The sequence below is a fragment of the Pteropus medius genome, unplaced genomic scaffold (genome assembly GCF_902729225.1).
Source record: "Pteropus medius unplaced genomic scaffold, Ma_sr-lr_union100, whole genome shotgun sequence".
Taxonomy (NCBI): Eukaryota; Metazoa; Chordata; class Mammalia; order Chiroptera; family Pteropodidae; genus Pteropus; species Pteropus medius.
The window spans coordinates 885390-907358 of NW_024349142.1; the positions used below are offsets into that span (position 1 = coordinate 885390).

General features: G+C 51.2%; 1 protein-coding gene and 2 long non-coding RNA genes across 5 annotated transcripts; 1 reads left to right on the top strand and 2 right to left on the bottom strand.

Moving 5' to 3' along the window:
* On the bottom strand, positions 1 to 11441 carry ZNF444 (zinc finger protein 444). Of its 3 annotated transcripts, none has more exons than XM_039880649.1 (5): positions 11307 to 11441; positions 7697 to 7886; positions 7199 to 7526; positions 3274 to 3358; positions 1 to 1101 (listed from the first exon to the last, which is right to left on the bottom strand). In XM_039880649.1, the coding sequence occupies exons 3-5, from the start codon at positions 7493 to 7495 to the stop codon at positions 524 to 526; spliced, it is 960 nt and encodes a 319-aa protein (XP_039736583.1). In that variant the 5' UTR covers positions 7496 to 7526; positions 7697 to 7886; positions 11307 to 11441; the 3' UTR covers positions 1 to 523. The 3 variants fall into 3 exon arrangements, with proteins under 3 accessions (XP_039736583.1, XP_039736582.1, XP_039736584.1); XM_039880648.1 differs by lacking the exon at positions 11307 to 11441 and adding an exon at positions 9932 to 10818; XM_039880650.1 differs by lacking the exons at positions 7199 to 7526; positions 7697 to 7886; positions 11307 to 11441 and adding an exon at positions 6567 to 7184.
* Positions 11415 to 13658, top strand: LOC120617057 (uncharacterized). Its single transcript, XR_005656765.1, has 2 exons — positions 11415 to 11995; positions 12107 to 13658. It is a non-coding gene; the product is annotated as an uncharacterized LOC120617057 (long non-coding RNA).
* A 6726-nt stretch (positions 13659 to 20384) lies between these two features.
* LOC120617055 (uncharacterized) lies at positions 20385 to 21966 on the bottom strand. The gene is made up of 2 exons (XR_005656764.1): positions 21646 to 21966; positions 20385 to 20889 (listed from the first exon to the last, which is right to left on the bottom strand). It is a non-coding gene; the product is annotated as an uncharacterized LOC120617055 (long non-coding RNA).
* Between the last annotated feature and the right edge of the window lie 3 nt (positions 21967 to 21969).

Sequence of the window (21969 nt, forward strand, 5' to 3'; positions counted from 1 at the left end):
TCTGGTCTGCACACCTCATCAGTGACTTTATTACTCTGCAGATGCTGAATTGTCATTTCCCACAGGCTTCCCAGAGAGGGTATTTCTGTCCATCTCATGTTTTCCTGCATCACGGAGGGCAGCGGGACCAAGGAATCCATTGTCGGCCTCCTCTCCTGTGCCCCAAACTGTCCTGAGGAGGTCTCTAGGAGCAAGACCTAGCCCCTACCTTCAGCCTCCTCTCTATCAAAGGGCCGGCCTGCTGCTCCTGACCGCCGGGGTAAGGGAGTGGATTGTGAGGGAAGGAAGCAGGAGGGTTCAATGAGGAGGTACCTTCCACGGGATGGGAGAGGCTCAGGGATCAGTAAGGAAGAATGGAAGTGAGAGCTTAACAGGAAAGTGAGGACTGGGGCAGAGCTGGGAAAAACAGAGAACGTTAGGGCATCGGACAGTGTAAACACGGGAGAGAGGGAGAGAAGGCGGGAAGAGGAGCCGGCGCTGGAGAGACCCGGCAGCACAGCGGGAACCAAGGGTGGCTGGGCGGCTACCCCAGAGGCCAGGGCGGGAAGGACCCCCCGCCCTCGGGGCCTGGCGCACCCGGCCTTCCCGCACCACCTGCAGCCCGACCGTGGATGCGCTGGTGGCGCAGCACGTGCTCACGGCGCCCGAAGCCTTTGCCGCACTCCCAACAGGCGAAGGGCCGCGCACCCGAGTGCGTCTTGCGGTGGCGCACCAGGTGCTCGCGCCAGTAGAAGGTCTTGCCACACTCGCAGCAGGCGTGCGGCTTCTCGCGGGCAGGCAGCGGGCGCAAGGCCGGTCCGGGGCCGCCGGGGTGTGTGCCGCGGTGGCGCCGCAGGTGCTCCTTGCGCCGGAAGGCCTTTCCACACTCGGGGCAGGCATGTGGCTTCTCGGCCGAGTGACTCTGTCGGTGGCGCAGCAGGTGCGCCGGCTTAAGGGCAGCCATTCCGCACTCGGGGCAGGACGTGGCGCCCGAGGCAGCCAGGAAGGCGGGCAGGACTGGCGTGGGTGGCGCTGGTGGGGGGCTGCCCGGTTCCTGCTTGTAGGGACGGGTGGCTTGGGCGTCCCCTGTTGCTGGCTCCTCAGCCCCCAGAGCTGTGTCTCCTGCCAGGCAAAGGTGCAGTTAGGGCAGCGTCTCTGCACCAATGGGGGTGAGTAAAACCTGGCAGGGGTGGGCCGGGGTTGACGCTGGCGTCCGGGGCAGGAGGGGCGGCCCTAGGGCCAGCTGGGAGCTCTGACCAACAGGAGACATTGAGGGGAGCTTCTCGTTCACTCCTGTGATCTGCAGCACAATGCCTGGTGCAGAGTAAGTGCCCACCAAACATGTATGGATGGGTGGGTGGGTGTGAGGGGGATAAATGAAGGGATGGGGAAAGTGGTGTAATACACAGGTGACGGGTTGAAGAGGAAATAGTAGAGAAGTCATAAGTGTGCAAGGGGATGGATGAATGGTGGATGATGGATGGCTGGGTGGGTAAATGAGTAAATGGACGGATGTGTTGGTGGATGGAAGGCTGGGTGGTGGAGATGGGGTAGTGAGGAGACAGGTGAAGGGATGACTAGGAAGGTAGACTGATGGGTGAATGGTGAGTGGGTGCACTGCACAAGGTGCAAGGGAGCAGGTAGGTGTGTGTGAGTAGGTACCCAGGTAACAAACAGTGGGTGGTAAGTAGCATGGATGGATGAACCACATATTTCCTTTCTCCCTGTTTTCTAACTGCCCTACGGAACTGCAGGGAGAAGAGCAACCTGTTTCATTTTACACTGGGACAGGTGTGACAAAAACAGCTCGCTAACGTCTGCTCTCTCCCTGTGTATTCGGCATAGGCTGGACAGTCCACGTGGAACACCTCATTTCTACCTCACAAATCCAGTGAGGACAGGCCTGTTACCCCAACACAGAGAAGGGCACTGAGCTCGGAGGCCTTGTCCAGTGACCCGGCCCAGTCTGGCTGGCTCCCCTTCCTTGCCCTTCTGCAGAAAGTACCTTAATACTCGCCCCACTTCTCCAGGGCACACAGGTATCCCTGCACCTTTACGGGTCCTTCCACCTGTTTTTCCAGTGGTGTTCACTGGAATGGGACCTGCTTCCAGTAAAACCACACGTTCCCAAGCATAACTCCAGGCCTCTACTCTACCCACATTCCCAATCCTCCCCAGATCCCTTTCTTGCCCCCGGCCCCCATCTCCTGTTCTCCAGGGTCCCCAAAGCTGCCTGTGGCCTCTGTCCTCCCTTTATGTCTCTATCTTCCTGTCTCTACTGTCCTTCCCTATCGCCTCCCTCTATCTTCCCTGGTCTATCTTGCCTGTCTCTATCTCCTGGCTCCTTCTCTCCAGGTCTCCCCTCAAGCTGCTGCCTATGTCTCCCCATCTCCCAGGGTCTCAATTGTCTCTCTCATTACATCCTCTCTGTTCCTTCTCCAGGTTCTCTCCACTTCTCCCCAGACCTGCCCCTTCCCTGCATTCCCCCATCCTTTTTCCTAGGTTCTTGTTTCTCTCGCATCCCCCATCCTCCCTGGGTCCCTGTCTTCCCTGAGTCCTCCATCTTCCCTAGGTCCTTATCACCTCCATTTTCTCTAGGTCCCTACCCTCCTTGTGGCCCCCATCCTGCTGCCTCCATATGTGACCTTGTGATGACCCTCAAGTTTCCCTGCTGTGCACACCACGGCCCTGGCTGGCACAAGATCCCACCAGGAACCACGTACATGGACACCAGCACTGAGTCCACGTCGACTGCAGAATCACCAATCTGCCCCTGGTGGGCATCCTAGAGGTCAGTCTTCCAGGGCAGGTATGTGCCCCAAGCCATCGATTGGAACAGGGTGCGGCACCCATGGCCACAGCATCCGGACTAGGAAGAGCATGACTGAATTGGAGCCAAGGACTCATGATTCTGGGGCTCTGTCAGGCTGAGAGTGTGGGCACAGACTGCCTGGTGCAGTCCTGGCTTTGCCAGCACCTGATCTCAAGTGAGTTATTTCACTTCCCTGGGCGACTCCTGCATCTACAGAGTTTGGTAACTGCCCAACTCCAAGGGCAGAGCCATGTCTAGCACATGAGTCCTTTGTGCTGCTGTGCGGATTGGCATGACACCCATCTGCTGTGCCCTCCAGGGTGGGGGGCTCTGATTTAGCTCCAGCGTGGGGTCTGGCACGTGCCAGGGACACCAGGGACACTCGATGAACAAATAAGAGAGGGGGCCTTGCTTGGGCTGGGAGACAAGGGGCCCTTGGCACTGGGAGAGCCGGCAGTGTGGGAAAGTAGTCAGCTGCTCACCTAATGGGACCATCCTACTATCTTCTTTTCCAAGGCTGACCCCGGAGCCTTCTGTCGTGTCTCGAGGGGCCCTCATCGCTGGTCCCTGAAATGAGAGACACCACATCCACAACTGAGAGACCTGAGCAATGGCCTCAATTCTTCTCCCTCCCTCCTCCTTTTAACTGGTCACCAAGTCCCATCGCCTGCTCTGGGATGCTCAGCCACCCCATGATGAGGCTCACAAGGGACCACCTCAGGATCTCCAGCCCTGAGCCGACTTCCAGATGACAGCAGCAGCTTCCTTAGAGAACCTAACCCGTAGCAAGCTCATAACCCATAGAACCTATGTGACATGATAAATGCAGATTTTTTAAGCCATTAAGTTCTGGGTTGATCTATTACTCAAGAGCAGATAACTGATACACCCGCTTTCAACTTTGCTTTAGCTTCTTACTGCCTTTGCAAACTCCTTGACGAAATGCAGAAAAACACACAAGGTACTTTTAACAGGAAAAATGAAGCAAGTTTAGGATGTGGCTTTCCCCAGCTCAAATGGCAGACAGCCCTGAGTGAGACGGCGACAGCCAGAAAGGTTAAAGAAAAGGTTCAGAGTGACTATGCTCAGTTATTGTCCACTCTTGTCACTGCTCCTCAAGCCCTCGTTCTCGAGGACAAAACCAGAATTCTCCTGGTGCTGATGGAGGATGGCTGACTCGTGAGTTACTACATCCAGTCCCCTGCTGCATTTTACTTGTTTCAAATGCTTTCAGGCTAAAGCAATTGTTAGGGTGAAAATTCAAGATGCCTAAAATTCTATTAGCTGGTAAGAGGGTCCAACAAGCAGCTGCGGAGCATTATGTAAAAGCACATGGTTTGGGACGTATCAGCAAATGCCCACTGTCTGGGCAGTGGCAGGATAATCTGGGGCCACCTTTCCACCCCAGGGGGACTATAAGTCGATTCCTGACCATTTGTGCACCCCAGGCTGTGAGGGGCTGCAGGTGCTGTTCTGTCACTTGCTTCTGCAGTGGCCCACAAGGCCCACAGGCCCGGGCCCTGCCATCCTGTCTGGCTCCACCTCTGGCTGGGTCCCTGGCTAGAATCCTAAGTACCAGGTCTGAATATACTAATATTTGGTATATTCAGCTTATGTGCCTGGACCAACCTGTCCCATATCCTTCACCATCCATCCTGGAGATTGCTGAGCCCGTCTCTGCAACACACACGTTTATAATCCTGTGTGATACAGGAACATCCCCTATCTTGGTGCCTGTCACACTGCAGTTTTTAACGTCTTTATAGAGGCACACAGATGTGCAAATGAACACACATACTTAAAGCACATCATCCAATGAATTTCAACAGACGTACATGCTCAAAACACCACCACCAACGAGACGGTGAATACACCTACCGCCCAGAAAAGTCCTATGCACACACACGACCTCTCCCACTCCCTTCCAACATGTAACCCCAATGTGCTTTGTCACTCCAGAGGTTTCCATCTTCTAGAACTTTACACAACTAGAACCACACAGTAAACAGGTATTCTTTTCTTTTTTTGTCCAGTTTCTTTCAATGTAATTATTTTGAGATTAAGATACTGGCCTACAGTTTTCTTTCCTTGTCAGGTCTTTAGTTTTGTTCTCAGGGTAATGCTGAACCCATGGAGCTAGAAATGGCCCCTCATCTCCCATTTAGAAAAGAGTCTATATGGAGTTGGTGTCAGTTCTCCCTGAAATGTCAAGACTGCCAATGGAGCCGCCTGGACCAGCGCACCACATTTTACAGATGGCAGGCTCCAGAGGGGAAGGGGCTGGCCTGCCTTGCTTTTGTGGTGTCCCTGGTGCTAATCTTTTTTAAAACAGCTTTATTGCAATATGAGGCATAAACCACAGAATTCACCCACTTAAAGTACAATTCAGTGGTTTTTAGTATATTCAGAGTTGTGCAAGCATCACCACCATCAGTTTTAGAATATTTTCATCACCCACCAAATAAATCTTGAACCCGTCAGCAGTCACTACTCCTCCTCTCCCCCTGGCCACTGAGAACCACGAATCTATTTCTTGTCTCTGCGGATTCTGGATGTTTCGTCTAAATGGGATCATGCAGTATGGTATGTGGTCTTTTTGACTGGTTTCTTTCACATACTGTTTTCAGTGCTCATCCACATTGTAGCGTGTGTCGGCATGTTGCTCCTTTTCAGGGCTGAGTAACAGCCCATGTGTAAGCATTCCACATTTGGGTTATCTGCTCCCCAACTGGTGCACGTGTGGGTGTTTCCACGATTTGGCTATTATGAGTGACGCTGCCGTCATTTACACTTTCCTGGGTATAAGCATAGGACAAATGAATGTTGTTTTCTGCTGGGTGCCCACCCAGGAGTGGACTACTGGCTAACAGGGCGGGTAAGTCCTCACTGAACGTCGTCGGTAGCTTCTGCAACTTCAAGCGAAATGACACATAACGAAGCCCATTTCACCAGAGGCTGCTTGACATACGTGGTAGTTAAACTCCTTCACGCCCCATCAATGCTGAACGAAAGGCGACTCCAGGACCTGCTATAGTTGTTTAACCTTTTGGTGGAACTGCCAAGCTGTTTGCCACCGTGAGTGCCTGATTTTACACTCCAATGCCTGGTACCTCTTACACTAGACGCTAAGTGAGTGGATACCTGCCTTTGCCCTCAGAAAGAGGGTCGGACACAGGGGTGCAGAGGCATGGGGCAGGGTTCAGCATGAGGCTGGCCAGGTCCCTGGATGCCTCCAGCCACAAACCTGCTCGTGGGACCCCAAGTGAGTTACCTCCCAATTCAGTTCAGAGGATACTGGGCAGCACATGGTCTCACCCAAGTTCCCACTGAGACAGAGCATGGTCGAGTGCACAACATGGTCAGCACACCTGGGGGTGGAGACCAGGAAGCCACACTACCAGCAGGCTCTCCCCATGACCCAGGGCACACCTGAGCCTAAGAATCTGCACTCCTCTGCATGACTCCACAGATGTCCTGGGGAATCTCTGGTTTGGGGTCACAGACACAGGATGCTAAGCCACGCAGAGGCCGAGTGCCATCCACAGGAAGATGTCCAGGACAGAGCAGCCATAGCTGCTCAGGAACGAGAAGTAGGGATCTAGGGCCACAGTGCATTGGCTCCATCCCTCCCACCACCCCTAACTAGATGTGTGACCTTGGCCAAGCTGCTAGACCTATCTGAACCTTGTGTCTTCATCTGTGAAACAGAGAGGACCACAATGCCCAGTAACAACCCCTCAGGGCTTCATGGAGTCGAACAGGCTGTGCTACTTACCCGGGGGACTTTCAGCCGTGCTGCATAAGCTCGCCCTCCAGACCTGAGACCGAAGTCAGCCATGTGACAGTCAGCCATGCGCATGGGTCTGACCCCCAAGGAAACCCTCGACACTGGGTTCAGGAAGCCTCCTTGGTGGGCCATACTTGGTGTCCCCTACTTGACCCCTGGGAGGAGGCTGGAAACTCCATGTGTGGAACTCCCTGGTCCCTGCCCCTGTGCCTCCTCCTTGAGCTGACTGAGTCTGTGTCCTTCCGCTGTGATACACCATAACTGTGAACACAACAGCTGCCCCCAAGTTCGGAGTCCTTCTGTTGGACTGTCAAACTAAGGGGGCTCTTGGGGACCCTCGAGGGAGTGTCAGGAGAGAGGGTATTTGGGGGCTGTTCCATCTAACTGTACCACTAGTCTGATGCCCCCACTTGCTCTCCAGCATCCCTATGCCCATCACACCCTTGCTTCTAGGGTGCATGGAACTTGCTGCTTATTTGCTTCTGTGTGGAGTATCGCTCCCACAAGCTGAGGACTGCGGGCTGCAAGGGGCAGGTCTGTCTCAAACCATGACCATGGAAAGGTGGTGGAGGGATGTGGTGCTAACTGCCTTCTACCCCCACCTGCGTGTGCATGCTCACCCAGAGCTCCTCCAGCAGGGCCACCGCCTCCTCCCCACTCTGCGGCCGCCGGCTGCACACCCAGGCCTGGACATCGGCTGGGAAGGCACTCAGAAACTGCTCCAATACCAGCAGCTCCAGCATCTGTTCCTTGGTGTGCACCTCAGGCCGCAGCCAATCTCGGCACAGTGCACGCAGCAGGCCCAGTGCCTCACGGGGACCTGGCGCGTCGCCCAGGTGGAAATGGCGGAAGCGGTGCCATGGTGAGTCCAGGGCCCGGCCCTCCTGCTTCACAGACGGGGCAGACGGGGCCTCCATGGGGGCCTGCGAGCCCGGGGAACAGCAGTACCTGCAAGGAGGAAAGTTCCGCACATAAGAGCCAGCCCAGTCATTCCAAAATCCACCGCCTTCCATGTGAGATGACACGAGAGCAGGGTCCCCATCTAAGAGTGTGTGACCTGGAGCAAGTAGAGTCACCGTTCTGTGCCTCGGTTTCCTCCCAAGAGACGAAGTGCTCACCTGCCTGGTGTAGCCGAGAGCTGCCTCAGAAGGCTCCTGAGAGGGGCTGCACTCAGTACTCAGTAGATGGCAGGTGCTGGAAGAAGGGGGGCTGTGACTCCCTCCTGGGACAGGACAGGTTTAAATCGTGGCTCAGCCCCTCCCAGGGGTGACCTGGGCATCACAGGACCTCAGCCTCCTCCCTCGACCTCTGTGAGAATTAAACAGGAAAACACACACAGGACTTGGCACAGGGCCTGGCACACAGCAAGTGCTCAGGACAGTGTCAGTTATCGCCAGCACCACCATTCTCATGATTGTTTTGCCTGATTACACACCAAACCCTGTGTCCCCCATGCAGACATCTTAGAATAGCAGCTCAAAAGCCACCTCTAGTATCTTCCTTACTAACTGCTGCAGACTGAACTGTGTCCCCAAAATTAGTATGCAAAAGCTCTAACCCTCGACTGTATTTGGAGATGTGTTTTTAGGAGATAATTAAATGATGGAGAATGTTGGTCAAAAGGTACAAAATTCCAGTTATGTGACAGGGATATAATGAACAGCATGGTGATGGTGGTTAATAATACTGTGTTGTATACCCAAAAGTTGCTGAGAGAGTAAATCTTAAAAGTTCTCATCAAAAGAAAAAAATTGTAACTATGTGACATGATAAATGTTAACTAGGCTTATTGTGATCATTTTACTATGTATCTACGTCAGCTCGTTATGTTGTACAATCTAAAAACAATATTATATGCCAATTATATCTCAGTAAAACTGGGGTGGAAAGATTAAATAAAGTTGTAAGGGTGGGGTCCTAATCTAATAGGATTAGTGGCCTCGTAAGAAGAGGAAGAGAAATGTCCCTAGGATCTCTCTGCCAGGTGGGGACACAGCAAGAAGGCTCCACATATAAGCCAGGAGGAGGGTCCTTACAAGACTCCAAATCTGCCTGCACTTGGTCCTGGCCTCCAGAACCATGAGAAGTAAATGTCTGTTGTTGAAACTGCCCCTCCATCTGTGACATTTTGTCGTGGCAGTCCAAGAGATGGTGACACTAACAGACCCCAATCATGTCTGGGTGTTGGGAAAACTGGCAGACCCTAAGAGCTCCCCGATACCCACTATCCCCTTTCCTTTTGTGTAATCACCCCACCCCACCCTGGAAGAAGCCGTGAGCCCTCCACTTCCTCTTCCGCTTTCCCAAAGGAAAAGAACACAGACGTGGCAGTGACTTCAGTATGAAGATGACACAGAGCCCAGTGCAGTGGTTCTCACCAAGGGTAATGTCACACACATACACACACATCCCACTGGCACATAAAAATCTGGAAACATCTGAAGACACTTCTGAATGTTTGGGGGGTTGGAGGCTGAGACTCCTACAGGAACAGGACAACCCCCACCTCCCCACGCAGAGCATGATCCAGCCCCAAAGGGCAACAGTGCGTGGCTGAGAAACCCTGGCCTAGAAGTGTTGTCCTCGAATGGTCTGGAGACCCCTTCGGTGCCGAGACCTTTCTAGGGGACACTGCGAGGTAGGAACTGTTGTCCTAACTCTAAGACATCATACGCCTCTTTCCCTTTTATTCTCTGAGTGTCCGGTGGGGTCTTCAGAGGCTGATGGCCACAGGAGCAGACATGAAGACCTAGCTGTCTTCTTTTAAGTTCGATAATGGAGAGATTTTCAAAAAGACACCACATTTCCAACTCTCCATTTTGGAAAACACTGTTGTTTTTCATTTTTAAAATGTATTAATCTTATGTGAAAAGTTGATTGCTGCTTTTTCTAAATATATTAATATATACAAAATTTCTCAGTCTTGGTTTCTTATACGATACACACCAAAAGCTCTAACCCCCATAAACAAAAGTGCTTTGGGGCCTTCAATAATTTTTAGGACTATAAAAGGGTCCTGAGTCTGAATCTTTTGAGAATCCCTAGCCTGAGACTGGGGTCAGCAAGCAGCTGCCTGCGGGACAAATCTGGCCTGCAGCCAGCTTTAAAAACAACGCATGTCAGATTAATTAAATGGTTGAGACGGGCTCTGGTGCTGGGCTACCTGGTTCCAACTTTCAGCTCTGCCACTGATCTGCTTGTGACTCTGGGCACCTGCCTTGTCCCCTCTGGCCTTAATTTCTCCACTTTTAATACTGGACTAATAATGGCTCACTCCCCACAAAGGGTTTTAGAAGTGGGCCAGCACTGAGTAAGTGCGCTGGGTAAAGACCTGTCTACGCCAGCTTTCTTACCCTCAGCACTGGCGGTATTTGGGCTGGATGATCCTGTGCTGCGGCAGCCAGCCTGTGACACGGAAAACACTGATCAGCATCCCTGGCCTCTTTCCATCAGATATCAGTAATATCTCTCCACTTCTGACTACCGGAAATGTCTCCAGATGTTGCCACGTGTCCCTTGGGGGCAAGGTCTCCTCTGGTGGAGAGCCACTGGTCCACAGGACAAATATTTACTCAGCACAAGGGCTCTGAAGCAAATTCTGGCTCTGCCACCTACCAGCTATTTGTCCTTGGACAAGGTACACGGCCACCTTTGACAAACCGAACCTCCATTCCTGGGCAGTAAAATCATTCTAACCCAAGAGTCGCAGCAAGAATTCAAGATACAGAGAAACGAAGGTGCTGAGAACAGCGCCTGGGCTAAACAAGCCCCCAACTAGAGGTGGTCACTTAAATTACTGTTACTTTGTGAGGTGCAGGAGGTGCCGGTTTAACAAAACAAGCACGTGCATTTCAAAGTTAGCTATAAACTAGAATAGGCGCTAAAAGACGGTGATTCGAGGCTGATTAGGGTTGATGCGGGGAAGGGACCGCCTCAGATGACAACAGCAAACACAGCCTGGAAGCACTGGACCCCCATTAACGAACTTAACTCCTTGCAACCAGCTAACGGGGCAGAATGAACTTAACCCCTTGTATCAAGCTAAAGGGGCGGGTGCTCTTCGAGAAAGAAAGAAAACCAGGCAACTCATCTCACCCTCAGGAACCCACAACTTATAAAGGTGAAACTGCACTGGTGGAAATGGCGCACAAACGAACCACCTGCGCCCGACTCCGTCGGAAAGATAACCTGTCCCCACAACCCATTTCCCCAAACCTTTCCAATGAGGTCGGTCCCGGCGCCCGCAGTCTCGCCGAGCCCCACCCCCTTGCTGGAATCCTCCCCTCACCCCACCCTTCCCCCTTCACCAGACCCTCCCCCGCTCGCCCCGTTTCCAACTCTCCTGCGCTCTTCACCTCGGGGACATACACCCCCCTCCCACTTCCCAGCCCTTCCCACCCCCAGCCCCTCCCGTTCGCTCTCCGTTCCTTTCTACCTTCTTCTTCACTTGACCTGTTTCATCCCAATCCTCGGCCCCACGGAGAGTCAATTCCAGCCGACCCCCACCCCCCTCCCCTCTCCCTCACTCACTTCCTTCGCCTCTCCCCGGGCGGGGCCCCTAGTCCCCCTCACCTCTTCGCGCTGGCACAAGGCTCACTTGAGGGACTCCGTGCCCCGGCAGTCTCTTTGTAAAGCCCTCTCCGTCTTCCTCCCCTCAGCACTTTGTCAGGGTCAGGCGTCGGTTCGCCGGACAAGCCACCACCCCCCCGCCCAGCCCGCCGGCCTCACCGAGAACTACATTTCCCAGGAAGCTTCGCGGCAACGGCAGCTTCCCATTGGCTCTCGCTCTGGAGACCCGTGCACGTCCCCAAAAGGCTCCTCCAGCGCCAGAACTGCATTTCCCAAGATGCATCGAGCCATTGCAAACATGGCCTCTCTTAGGGCGCCAGGCTTTGGACTACATTTCCCAGAATGCATGGCGACATTCGAGCATGCGCAGAGGAGCAGCCGGGGGCGAGGCCAACACTGAGAGAAGGTGGGCCCAGGGCAGCGTTGTCCTGGAGACCGGAGGAGGCCGGGCGTTCGGGAAATGGGGCCCCTAGACCCGGGAACGGGCAGGCGCAGAGTCCTCGAGGAGCCAGGGCCAGAGTTCCGCGCCAATCAGCGCCTGCGTGGCGTCTCCTTGACAACGGGTCGTCTCGCGCCCCGCCCGAGACGGGGCGGAGCTAATGAAGCCCAGGTCGGTGCGGGCTGTGGTCGTGACTCCTGCGTCTCCGGCGGCTCTCCGTCTGAGCGAACCTGGCACTCGGTCTCTGGCTTCAGCCCCTTCTGTGAACCGCCTGCTACGCGCCCTGCACATACTCGGACACGGCCATGGCCTCAGGTTCTCCATCTCAGAAAGGGGAGCGTATTTGGCTTCTAGAGCGTGGACCCGGAGAAGTTGTCTCCGTCTTCACCCGCGGTTCCTCCTCGGCACGGTGAGGGTCAGATGCCTATCCCACCTCCACGTGATGCTGGTGCAAAGTGTGACAGCAGTGGCACGTGACAAGTACTCCCCAGGGCACAATGACTTTCCCCTGCTTTCACAGGCGGTTGGCGGCTGCGACAGAACTTCTTGCTCCAGACTGGGTGACAGCCAACTGCCTTGCTGAGGCCACCTTTCTGCCCCTCTTCGGTCTTGCCTATTGTGTTCCAGCCAAGAACGTGCTGATCTTGTGCCGGCTCACAGCCAACTGCCCACTTGAAGGCTTCACTTGTACTTTTTTTTTTACAGTTGACATACAGTATTATATTAATTTCAAGTGTACAGCGTGGTGGTCGGAGGTTTATACACCTTACAAAGTGATCCCCCCAGAAAGTGTAGTGCACATCTGACACCATATGGTTATTACAGTATTATCAACTGTATTCCTTGTGCTGTACTTTACATCCCCATGACTTTGTAACTGGCAGTTTGTACTCCTTCATCACTTCACTTTTCACCCCCTCCCTGAACACCCCTATCTGGCACCCGTCAATTTGTTCTCTGTATCTATGAGTTTGTTTCTGTGGTGTGTTTGTTTCCACCATTGCTCTTCATCATATCGTCTGGTCTCAGTCTCTGAGACTCACCTGAACAACTGCTCGGGCTTCCTTGGGAGTGTCCTGCTTCTGCACTGGCCTCCTCCCACCCCTACACCCCACTCCCTTCTCCACACAGCAACCAAAGGGATCTTTTTTCTTTTTTAATTGTGGTAAAGTGTCCATAATATAAAATCCACCATTTTAACCATTTTAAACGTGCAACTCAGTGGTGTTAATTATATTCACATTGTTGTTCAACCATCATCCCTATCATCATCTCCAGAACTCTTTTCATCATCTCAAACTGAAAATGACCATTAAACACTAACTCCCCGTTACTCCCTCCCTGGCCCCTGGCCCCCACCGTCCTACTTTCTGTTGATGCGTTTGATGACTCTAGGGACCTCCTGTAGATGGAATCACACGATGTTTGTCCTTTTGTGTCTGGCTTATTTCACTTGAGCATAATGTCATCCAGGTCAATCCATGTTGTAGCAGGTATCAGAATGCCATTCCTCTAAGACTGAATAGCATTCCTTCGTGTGGATGGACCGCATTTTGTGTATCTGTTAATCAGAGGGCTCTTCTTAAAACTTAAGTAGGATCATGTCACTCTTTCGCTTTAACACCCTCCAGTGCAAACCCTTGACCCTGGCCTATGAGGTCCCACGTAATTGTGCTCCTTCAGATCCAGGGTCCCTCTAGCTTGGCTGGTGCCTTTGTGAAAATTAGAAAAGGGTGCCCCGAGAAGGGCCTCAGGCCTAAGCCGGGCACGAGTTGGGCAGGTAGATGGGGAAGAGGGCTTGGCATCCACATCCTGCCTGGCTGGGTCCCTGTAGGTAGGGTACAAGGTCCATCCCTGCCATCAGCCAAACACCACTCCCCCTCACAGTTCAGGTGCTCCACCCCGCTGGCCTAAGGGTCCTCTAACACAGTGTTTCATAAAGTCAGGGCCCCAGATCATCACCTGGAAGCCAGTTCAAAATACAAATTCTCAATCCCCACGGGAGACCTGCTGAATCAGGAACTCTTGAAGGGGGTGGCCTGGACCTCTGTTTGGATGAGGCCTCCAGGAGATTCTGATGCACGCTCACGTATATCCATGCATCTGGTCGGCACCTTAGAATAGTAAGCACTTCATGGAGTTCTTGCTGGGCGTCCTGGGTGAGTGCCTAGCACTCAGCACACTGCCTGGCAGAGTCAGGTTTTGAGAAGCATTAGCTGGTCTTTACTTGACCTACAGCTGAGAACTAATAAAAGCCCGGGCCAGATGCAAAGTTGCCCCACCACCACCACCTTGTAATGAAAATTGCTTATTTTACCACATAGTGCCCACAACTCAGCACTCGTTTCATTCGCATGTCCTGGGCACCTATCGAGAGACATGTTGGGCAGGCTCAGAGGGTACAGAATCCACATCCATCCTGAGTTCAGGGCACCACACAGCAGGCGTGTCAGGGTTCAGACCACCACCCACCACCTCACAGCTGCGACACTCTGGGCAAACAGCTAATTAGTGTCTTCATCTGAAATGGAGATGATACAGCCCTCAGATCAGAGGTTTTTCCCCATCTCTTAAACAGGAGATGAGCAGCAAGAGGTGTCTTTCCACATCATCCTGTCTTTGGGTGACACTAAACTGGCAGCCACCAGGGTGACATGAGGGACGACATGGAGATCCCACTTAGGATAGGAGGGAGGAGTGAGTAATGGAGGAACCAGCCCTTCCTGGCACAGATGAGCTGCAGAATTAACCCACCCACCCTGGAGTGCCCCACCTCCAGACTTCCCTTTACAAGGAGTAAAAAGTCCCCTCAAGGCTTTCAAGTCAAATTGAAACCAGAAGTGACAAAAGTCCACACATATCCAGGGCAGGTTCATGGGGCTGCAGCCTGGACAGTTGCACAGGGTCCCACACTGAATTTAATGCTCTCCTGTGGCCATCTTGACATTCTTAACACTTTTTTGTTTTTCTTTTGTCAACATTTCTGCATTTTTCTTCTGCTCTGGGTGCCACAAATTAAGTATCCATTCAGGTTTGTGCAGTGTCCACACACCAGCGCTCTGTGTCTGGAGTTCAAGTGCACCAAGAATATTAGTGAGGAGTGGAATGAAGGAATGACCCCCTGGATGTTCTCTCTCCATCTCTTCACTTGGCAACATGGTTCATCCCTCAGGAACCAGTTCAGACACTGCCTCCTCCAGGGTCCAGGGAGCTTTCCCAGACCATTCCCACCCCAATAAGCCTGGACCAAGTGCCACATCTGAGCTTGTGCAGTACCCATTTTCTCTCTGTCTTGTGCCTGGACTATTTTTAGGTGTCCAACTCCATACCAGAAGCCCAGCTGCTGCCAGCTCTGAGCTTGGGGCCTGCGGGTTAATGAGTAAACAAGGATTGAGGGAAAGTGATTCCCATCCTGCTTCCCAAGCCTGGGGGTTAGAATTCCTTTGGCAGCAAGGTTAGCCCAGACCTCACCAAAGCTTGTTGGCTCCTTTGTAACACCGCTATAATTATAACCTTAAATAATAATTAACGTTTCTCTTTGTGTGGAGCTTTCAAGCAGGCAGACCCGCTAGGGCAGGTGAGGATCTGGGTTATCTCTGGGTCTCCAGCCTGTGGCACCTGTAGGCTCAGGTGATATTTATTGGATTAATGGATGATGGATGAGCAGGTGAGGGTGAGAGGTGACAGTCCGGGAATGAGTGGCTGGCGTGTCCCTGCAGTCTGCACCACACAAGGAGGGCTTCCAGGGCTGCTGGATCTGAGTGTGAGTCATCTTAGTCAGGCCTCAGGAAATACTTGAGAATGAATAATGAAATTGTTAATGAATTGCTTAATGATGGGCTCTCACTACTTGCTATGTTATTTCACCCTCACACTCACCCCGGGAGATGGCAGAGCAGATCAAAGCATCAGCCTGGTTTATAGGTTTACAGTTGGGACAGGTGAAACTCAGCAAGGTTAGTGCACCTTCCCCAAGTGGTATGAGGAGAGAGAGAGAGAGGTGGGGCCAGACCAGGTTATACCACCAGCAGCAGGAGTGGGGCCTGGTCTCCCTCCTGCAGGTCTCAGGCCAGCCTATGTAGCAGATCTTCCGCTGGCCAGAGGACCCTCTCCCCTGGATGCACAGACAGTGAGCATGGCCTGCAACAGGAAAGAGTCAGGTAGAGCTCTATTGTCTCACAGTTCTGGAGACTAGACGTCCAAGTTCAGGGTGTCGGTACGGTTGGTTCCTTCCAAGCATTAATCTGGGGGTAACAAATTTTAAAAGTAGGCAAACTCGCAGATATGGAATCCACATATAATGAGAACCGACTATTTTCTACCAACAACTTCCAGTTCTTTTGTCAAGAGAGAATCCCAACCAAACCTTAAAATGACTTTCTTGTATAAACATGAACTACAGGTCACTGTGTGACATGGCCTTTTCCCAAGGCCACTTATTCTGGAATACTGAGGACCTCATGTGAGGTGTGGTGTTTTTCCACAGAGGCTCACAGGGGTTCAAAGGCTCTGTTTCCACCACATTGTTCAGCAGAGAGAGAGGGAGAGAGGGAGAGAGAATTCCAACCTGAGTTCAGGGAGTGCCCCATTGTAAAGACTGGGCCCCACCTCTCCAGTGGCCCCTTTGGAGGGCTAGGGAGATGTGAGGTCAGATGTGGAAGCAGCAACCCAAGCATCTTACATCCCTATGATAATGTCAGGAAAAACCACCCCAGATAAATAAGCATTTATTGAAGCCCTGCAGCAACAACAAGAAAAGCACTCCCATCCCTTCACAACACTAGGAGTTCATGCTGAAACTTTTATAGCTCTGAGAACAATCCACCACCTGAAAGAAAACGTGTAACCAGTTTTACAGTTTGTTTACACGACCAACACCACTTAAGACCTGACCTCTCTTCAATTTTCTCATGACATTTGTAATTGCCAAAGCAGGTTTTTCTTGACATGAGCTGATCCCTAAAGGGATCATATATTTTTCTCATTAAATAATGAGGATCATAATGTATTTGAAAAATTAAGTTTATTAGAAGCTTATTAAGTTAGCTTTATAGTTAAAGAAGTCTTTGAAGGTTTTTATCTCTTGTTTCTTAATTTTGTTTTTTATTTCATTTTTGGTAATCCTCTCCTTGGGTGAGAAGAGTTTTGAGGAACAGAAAGTGCAACGTGTAGCCAATTCAATCTCATTTGGGGATTTTTATTCTTTAACACTTGTCCTTAGGAAAGCATTCTAGTGAGATGAGCATTTCATGCTTAAGAAGAAATGCGTGTTCATGCTTTCATATTTCCTTTCGCGAGGTCTGAAAGTTTGTGTCCTCTCCCCAAATAATTCATGGTGAAATCCTAATGCCCCACGGAATTAATTGTGTTAGGGCGTGGGGCTTGGGGAGGTGATCAGGTCATGAATGAGATTAGTGCCCTGATGAAAGAGGCTTCAGAGAGATAGATAGTTTACCTGCGTCCACCACATTAGGATGCAGTGAGAAGCCAGCCATGAACCAGGAGAGAAGCCCCATATGAAAGCGACCGTGCTGGCTCCTTGATCCTAGGCTTCCAGGCTCCAGAACTGGGAACCATACATTTCTGTTGTTTATAAGCCACCCGGTCTGGTGGGATCTTGTTATAGCTGCCTGAATAGACTAAGACAAAAGTGAATACTCACATGTATATCTACATCTGTCTTCCATGTCTAGCACCTGTTTCACGGGATTCGTGCAAGGATAAAATAAGATCATATAAGTGAACAGGTAGTTATTATTATTAACTCTTGGGATGGTGACTTAGAAGGTAGCTGGTCTTCATTCAGGGTTCCTAGCCCACAGCTCTGAAAACCCTCGGAATTTCCTAAGTGTGGAGAGGGACAAAGGTGTCTTTTGTTATGATAATGAGGTGGTTTTGGGTGGGGGCTAGTTGTCAGGAGAACTAACCATTAAATTCCATCAGGGTTGGAGGTTGAATTCGTTACCAATGGCCAATGACTTAGTCAAATATGACTTGTAATGGGAGCTGCCATAAAAACCCAGGACAGCACCATTTTTCTGCAGGCTTCTCCATTTTGGGGAACCAGAGCACTTCCAGGTGCCACCATGCTGGGCCCCAAGCTCCACGAGGATAGAAGCTCCTTCCTTCTGTACCTCAACCATACTCTGTAATAGCCTTTGAAATAAATCAACCGTCTAGTGAGTAAACAGATTTTCTTGAATTCTTTGAGCCATTCCAGCAAATTCACTGATCCCAAGGACAGGTGGTTGGAACCTCCAATCTATAGCCAGTTGGCCAGAAGCACAGGTAAGACCCTAGGCTTGCACTGGCATCTGAAGTGTGTGGGGAGACCTTCAAGGAAGCCTCGAACAGTGACAAGACTTTCAGGGTTCCAGTCTCAGCATTGCCCTTGCTTACTGTGAGTTCAGGACAAGAGGGGCCGTCATTATAGCGGGGGTGGCACAGGAAGGGGGTGGGAGCACGGGGGTTTACCCAACCTGCTTGAGTCATGAAGAACAAGTGGGAATTAGTTAGAGGAAATGAGAGAGGGTGGCAGGTGGAGAGGACAGCTGGAGCAAACACCTACCAGAGAAGAGCTGGCAGCACAGCTGGGAGACTTCCCGTAGTTCCCCATGGCCATAGCCTAGTGTTACCTAGGGGGTCGGTGGCGGGGGCTCTGAGATCCGAGTCTGGAACAGTGGGTCTGATGAAAGGTCTTGAGGCTGGGCTGAGCAGCTCTGACTTCCTCCTTGATCAGAGAGTTTTGGACAGGAGTAGGTTGGTCATAATGGGGTGTTAGAAAGCTCTTTTTGGGCTGTGTTCAAATCCCAGCTCCACCACTTGTTGTGTGGCTTTGAGCATATTACTCAACCTCTCTGAGTCTCAGGTTTTTTTTTTGTATGAAACTCGGACAAGAGTCTCCCTGGCTTCTTTCAAGCAACGTTGTGAGTCTGAAGATGCCTCGAACACGTGAGAGTCTTAGGTGTCTCCATGAGTAAGGAGCTTCCTCATTTGGGTGACCAGGGGAGTGGCTATCAGCATGGCCTGGAACTAACAAGGTTTTGGGCATGTAAGCCCCCCTACTCCATCACCAGTTTCCTCCTGCATGAAAAGGGAGCAATGATAGCCCCTATCCGTATTCGTTGGGATGCACTCAGTTACAGGCCCTGGGAAACTCATCTCCACTTGCTCAAATTCAAGAGAGGATTTGTTGGTCAGCACAAAAGCTCTGAGAAAGGGACAGCTCCATCGTGGATTTGATTCAGTTGTTCAAAAGTGTCACCAAGGGCCTGTCTTCTTTCCTACTCTTCATTCTGCTTCCTGTGGTGTGGGTCTGTCCTCTGGCTGGTATCTCTCATGGTGGAAAAATGAATGCCACCATTCCAAGCATCATACCCTATATCCTGCCATCTAGAAAGAGAGGCAGAGTGAGCTTGTTTACCAGAACAGCACTCAAAATCCTTCTCTATCACATCAGCGCCAATTGGGTCACATCCTACCCAAAGATAGAGACCGTGGGTATTATTTTACCTTGACTGGCTTGACTCTAAGACAGGTGTTACTCCTGCTTCTTAAAACCCAGGAATAGAGTTGTCCCCTCCCTTCCATGCACTCCTCAGCAATTGGGATGCATGAAGGAGGCATAGAAATCTGGGGAAGTCAGCGAAGAGACGAGGGTGGATGGGGTTACAGAACAACCCACGGTGTCCGCTACCCAGGATTGCCAGATTTAGTAAATAAAAACACAGGATGCACAGTTCCACCTGTATTCCAAATAAACAAGTAATTCTTTTGGTTGAGCATCAGGATGTTCTCACATTAAAAATAAAATTATTCATTGTTTGTTGGGAATTCAAATTTAGTGGATTGTCCTGGAGCTTTCTGGCATCAGCACATCTCAAACTTTCTCGAGGTCAAGAAGTACTTTTGAGGATTGGGTGAAAATGCAGATTCTGACTTGGTGGCTAGGAGTGGGGCCTGGGACTCTGCATCCTCAAGGCTCCTGGGGCATGGGGAGATGTTAACTGAAGTAAAGCACTCAGCACTGTGTCCAGCCTGTGATGAAAACTCAAGAGATGATTACATCTGAAACTTACTGGATTTCGTTAACTGATGTCACCATAACAAAAAGAAAGAAGGAAAGAAAGAAAGAAAACTCAAGAGATGGTTACTATCATGATAATGTGAAAAGTGCGATTTTGTGATTGCGTGTGTGTGTGTGTGTGTGTGTGTGTGTGTCTGTGTTTCGGGGGACTTCTTAGTATTTGCATTTCAACAGCTGCAGACTCTCCATCTGCCATCTGCCTACCGTAGATGAGATGTCATAAGAGGACCGTTTGAGAGGGTTGTAAGGGCTCTAGCTGTTCCTTGTCCCCTGCACTGTGATTCCTGTGAGCATAGCCACACCAGCGACTCACACATCACCTCCTCCAACCCGTCTTCATTCAACGCACTGTGGGCGACCCGGGGTTCTTTGGTTACAGATGACTGAAACCTGAGTGGAATTAGCTGAGGCCCAAATGGGGATTTTTCTGGAAGGGGTCTTAAGGGAAGAGCTGGACATCCAAACCTCAGGAGGCTTAGGGGTCCCAGAACTCAGTCAGGTCACTCTCTTTTCCCTGTGATCTAATTTGGTTCCATGACTTTCAATTACATCTAGATGCTAACGAATTTCTGAAGGGGAGTCTTGTCATTGCTTTTACTACCTAGCGTTTGAAAACCCTGTATTAGCTAGCATAGGGGAAGCTTCCAGAACAATGAAAGCCATGTCTTAGTCTGTTTGCGCTGCTATAAAAAAATACCACCAAATGAGTGGATTGTAAACAACAGAGATTTATTGCTCACAGTTCCGAAGCCTGAAAGTCCAAGATCAAGTTACCTTCTGGTGGGGGTCCCCTTCCAGGTTCATCGCTGGTGAGAACCAATCACAAGGTCACACTCGGATACCAGGAGGACTGGTCAACGCTGACCCTAATTGGGGGCAGTGCCCCGTGAGTAATTCCACCCTTTGGAAGGGAAGAGCAGGTTTTGGTGGAGAGTTGGCCATCTCTGCTGCAGCCCCATTCTATGTTTGGGAAATGTCCCAACTTTGGTTTGGCTGAAGAGAGGCTCTGAAAGACCCATGGCTTAAATCAGAAAGTCATTTCTCATGTACTACGTCGGGTCTGTCTTGCTCCTTGCAGCTTATTGATCCACTGTCTTCAATACACAGCTTCCAACATTGTGATCTGCTCCAGATCTCACCTTTAGGTTCTCGCTTTGGCCAGCTGGGAGTGGGGCACAGGAATGAGGACGAAGCTGTCCCTTCTCACCTTTGGGCCACTGCAGACACGTAAATGATCGGATTCAGAGGAGCACAGATAAGTGACGTTTTTCATAAACAAGTTTCGTGGTGTAAACTTCACACCCATAATAATAATGTGTTCATTGTCATAGCGCTTTCCCTCTGTTCTCAGATGTATTGAAACATTTACCTTTGTGATATTTCTGAAGGCCAGACAACACATCTTGCTATTTACATGTACCCCTTAGTACAGTCTTGCTTTACTTTCTCTACTGAAAGATGTTAAATCAACAATGCACATCTTATGATTGATGACTGCACTGAAAATTTAGGGTATACTCTCCATACTCTAGAATTTAGGGTATACTCTAGCACCCACAGCAGTAGAAATACTACTACTAATTAATACTAATAACCACCGTTTTCACTGAGAGCTTACTGTGAGCCTGGAGTGGAATTAAGCAAATTTACGCAGATTATCTCGCTAAATCGAGGCTGTAAAAGGTGTTATTCAACGAATGAACTGTATACCTACTCTTTCCAAATCTCAACCTTGGTGACTGCAACAACGCGGCTGTGATCAGATATTCTATCCTGGGAGGCAGTGTGACCAGCCACGGTTAAAACTGGGAGCCAGATTCCACAGGTTCGAGACCAGGCCTTGCACACTAGGCATGTGAAATTCTGCGAGCGCCCCGAACTCTGTCCCTTATCTGCAAACTGGGACTCGATTATAGGTCGTTAATAGGACCTCATGCGTGAAAAGCCCCCTGAGGCACACAAGGTTTTGTTACTTTAGAAAGGGGGAAACACACGGACTTGGGCCGGCGCCGGAGGCCAGCACGCTCTCTGTCCGGTAACGCAAGGTGCGGAGTCGCAAAGGACTGAGCCCTCCAGCGCAGGCGCCAGCCACTGTGGGGAGCGTCGGCAGGGAACGGGTTACAGCAATAGAGACGGCTGGAGGACCCGGGTGGCACGAGCGGCCTGCGCCACTATCTGCACAGCTCCAGCCCGCGACCGGAGAGGGGAGAGGGCTGCGCAGGCGCGAGGGCCCGAGCCCCGAGGGGAGGAGGGCACCTCCCCAGACACCGGAAGTTTCCGCCTAACGGGTCGGGCCC

What these genes read in the sequence shown, in the direction of transcription:
- ZNF444 (XM_039880649.1), bottom strand. Translation starts at nt 7,495, where the DNA reads ATGGAGGCCCCGTCTGCCCCGTCTGTGAAGCAGGAGGGCCGGGCCCTG. An exon ending in CCCTGCTGGAGGAGCTCTGG is followed by an intron (nt 3,359 to 7,198) that starts GTGAGCATGCAC and finishes CTCTCATTTCAG; the next exon opens with GGACCAGCGATGAGGGCCCC. An exon ending in TAGTAGGATGGTCCCATTAG is followed by an intron (nt 1,102 to 3,273) that starts GTGAGCAGCTGA and finishes TTTGCCTGGCAG; the next exon opens with GAGACACAGCTCTGGGGGCT.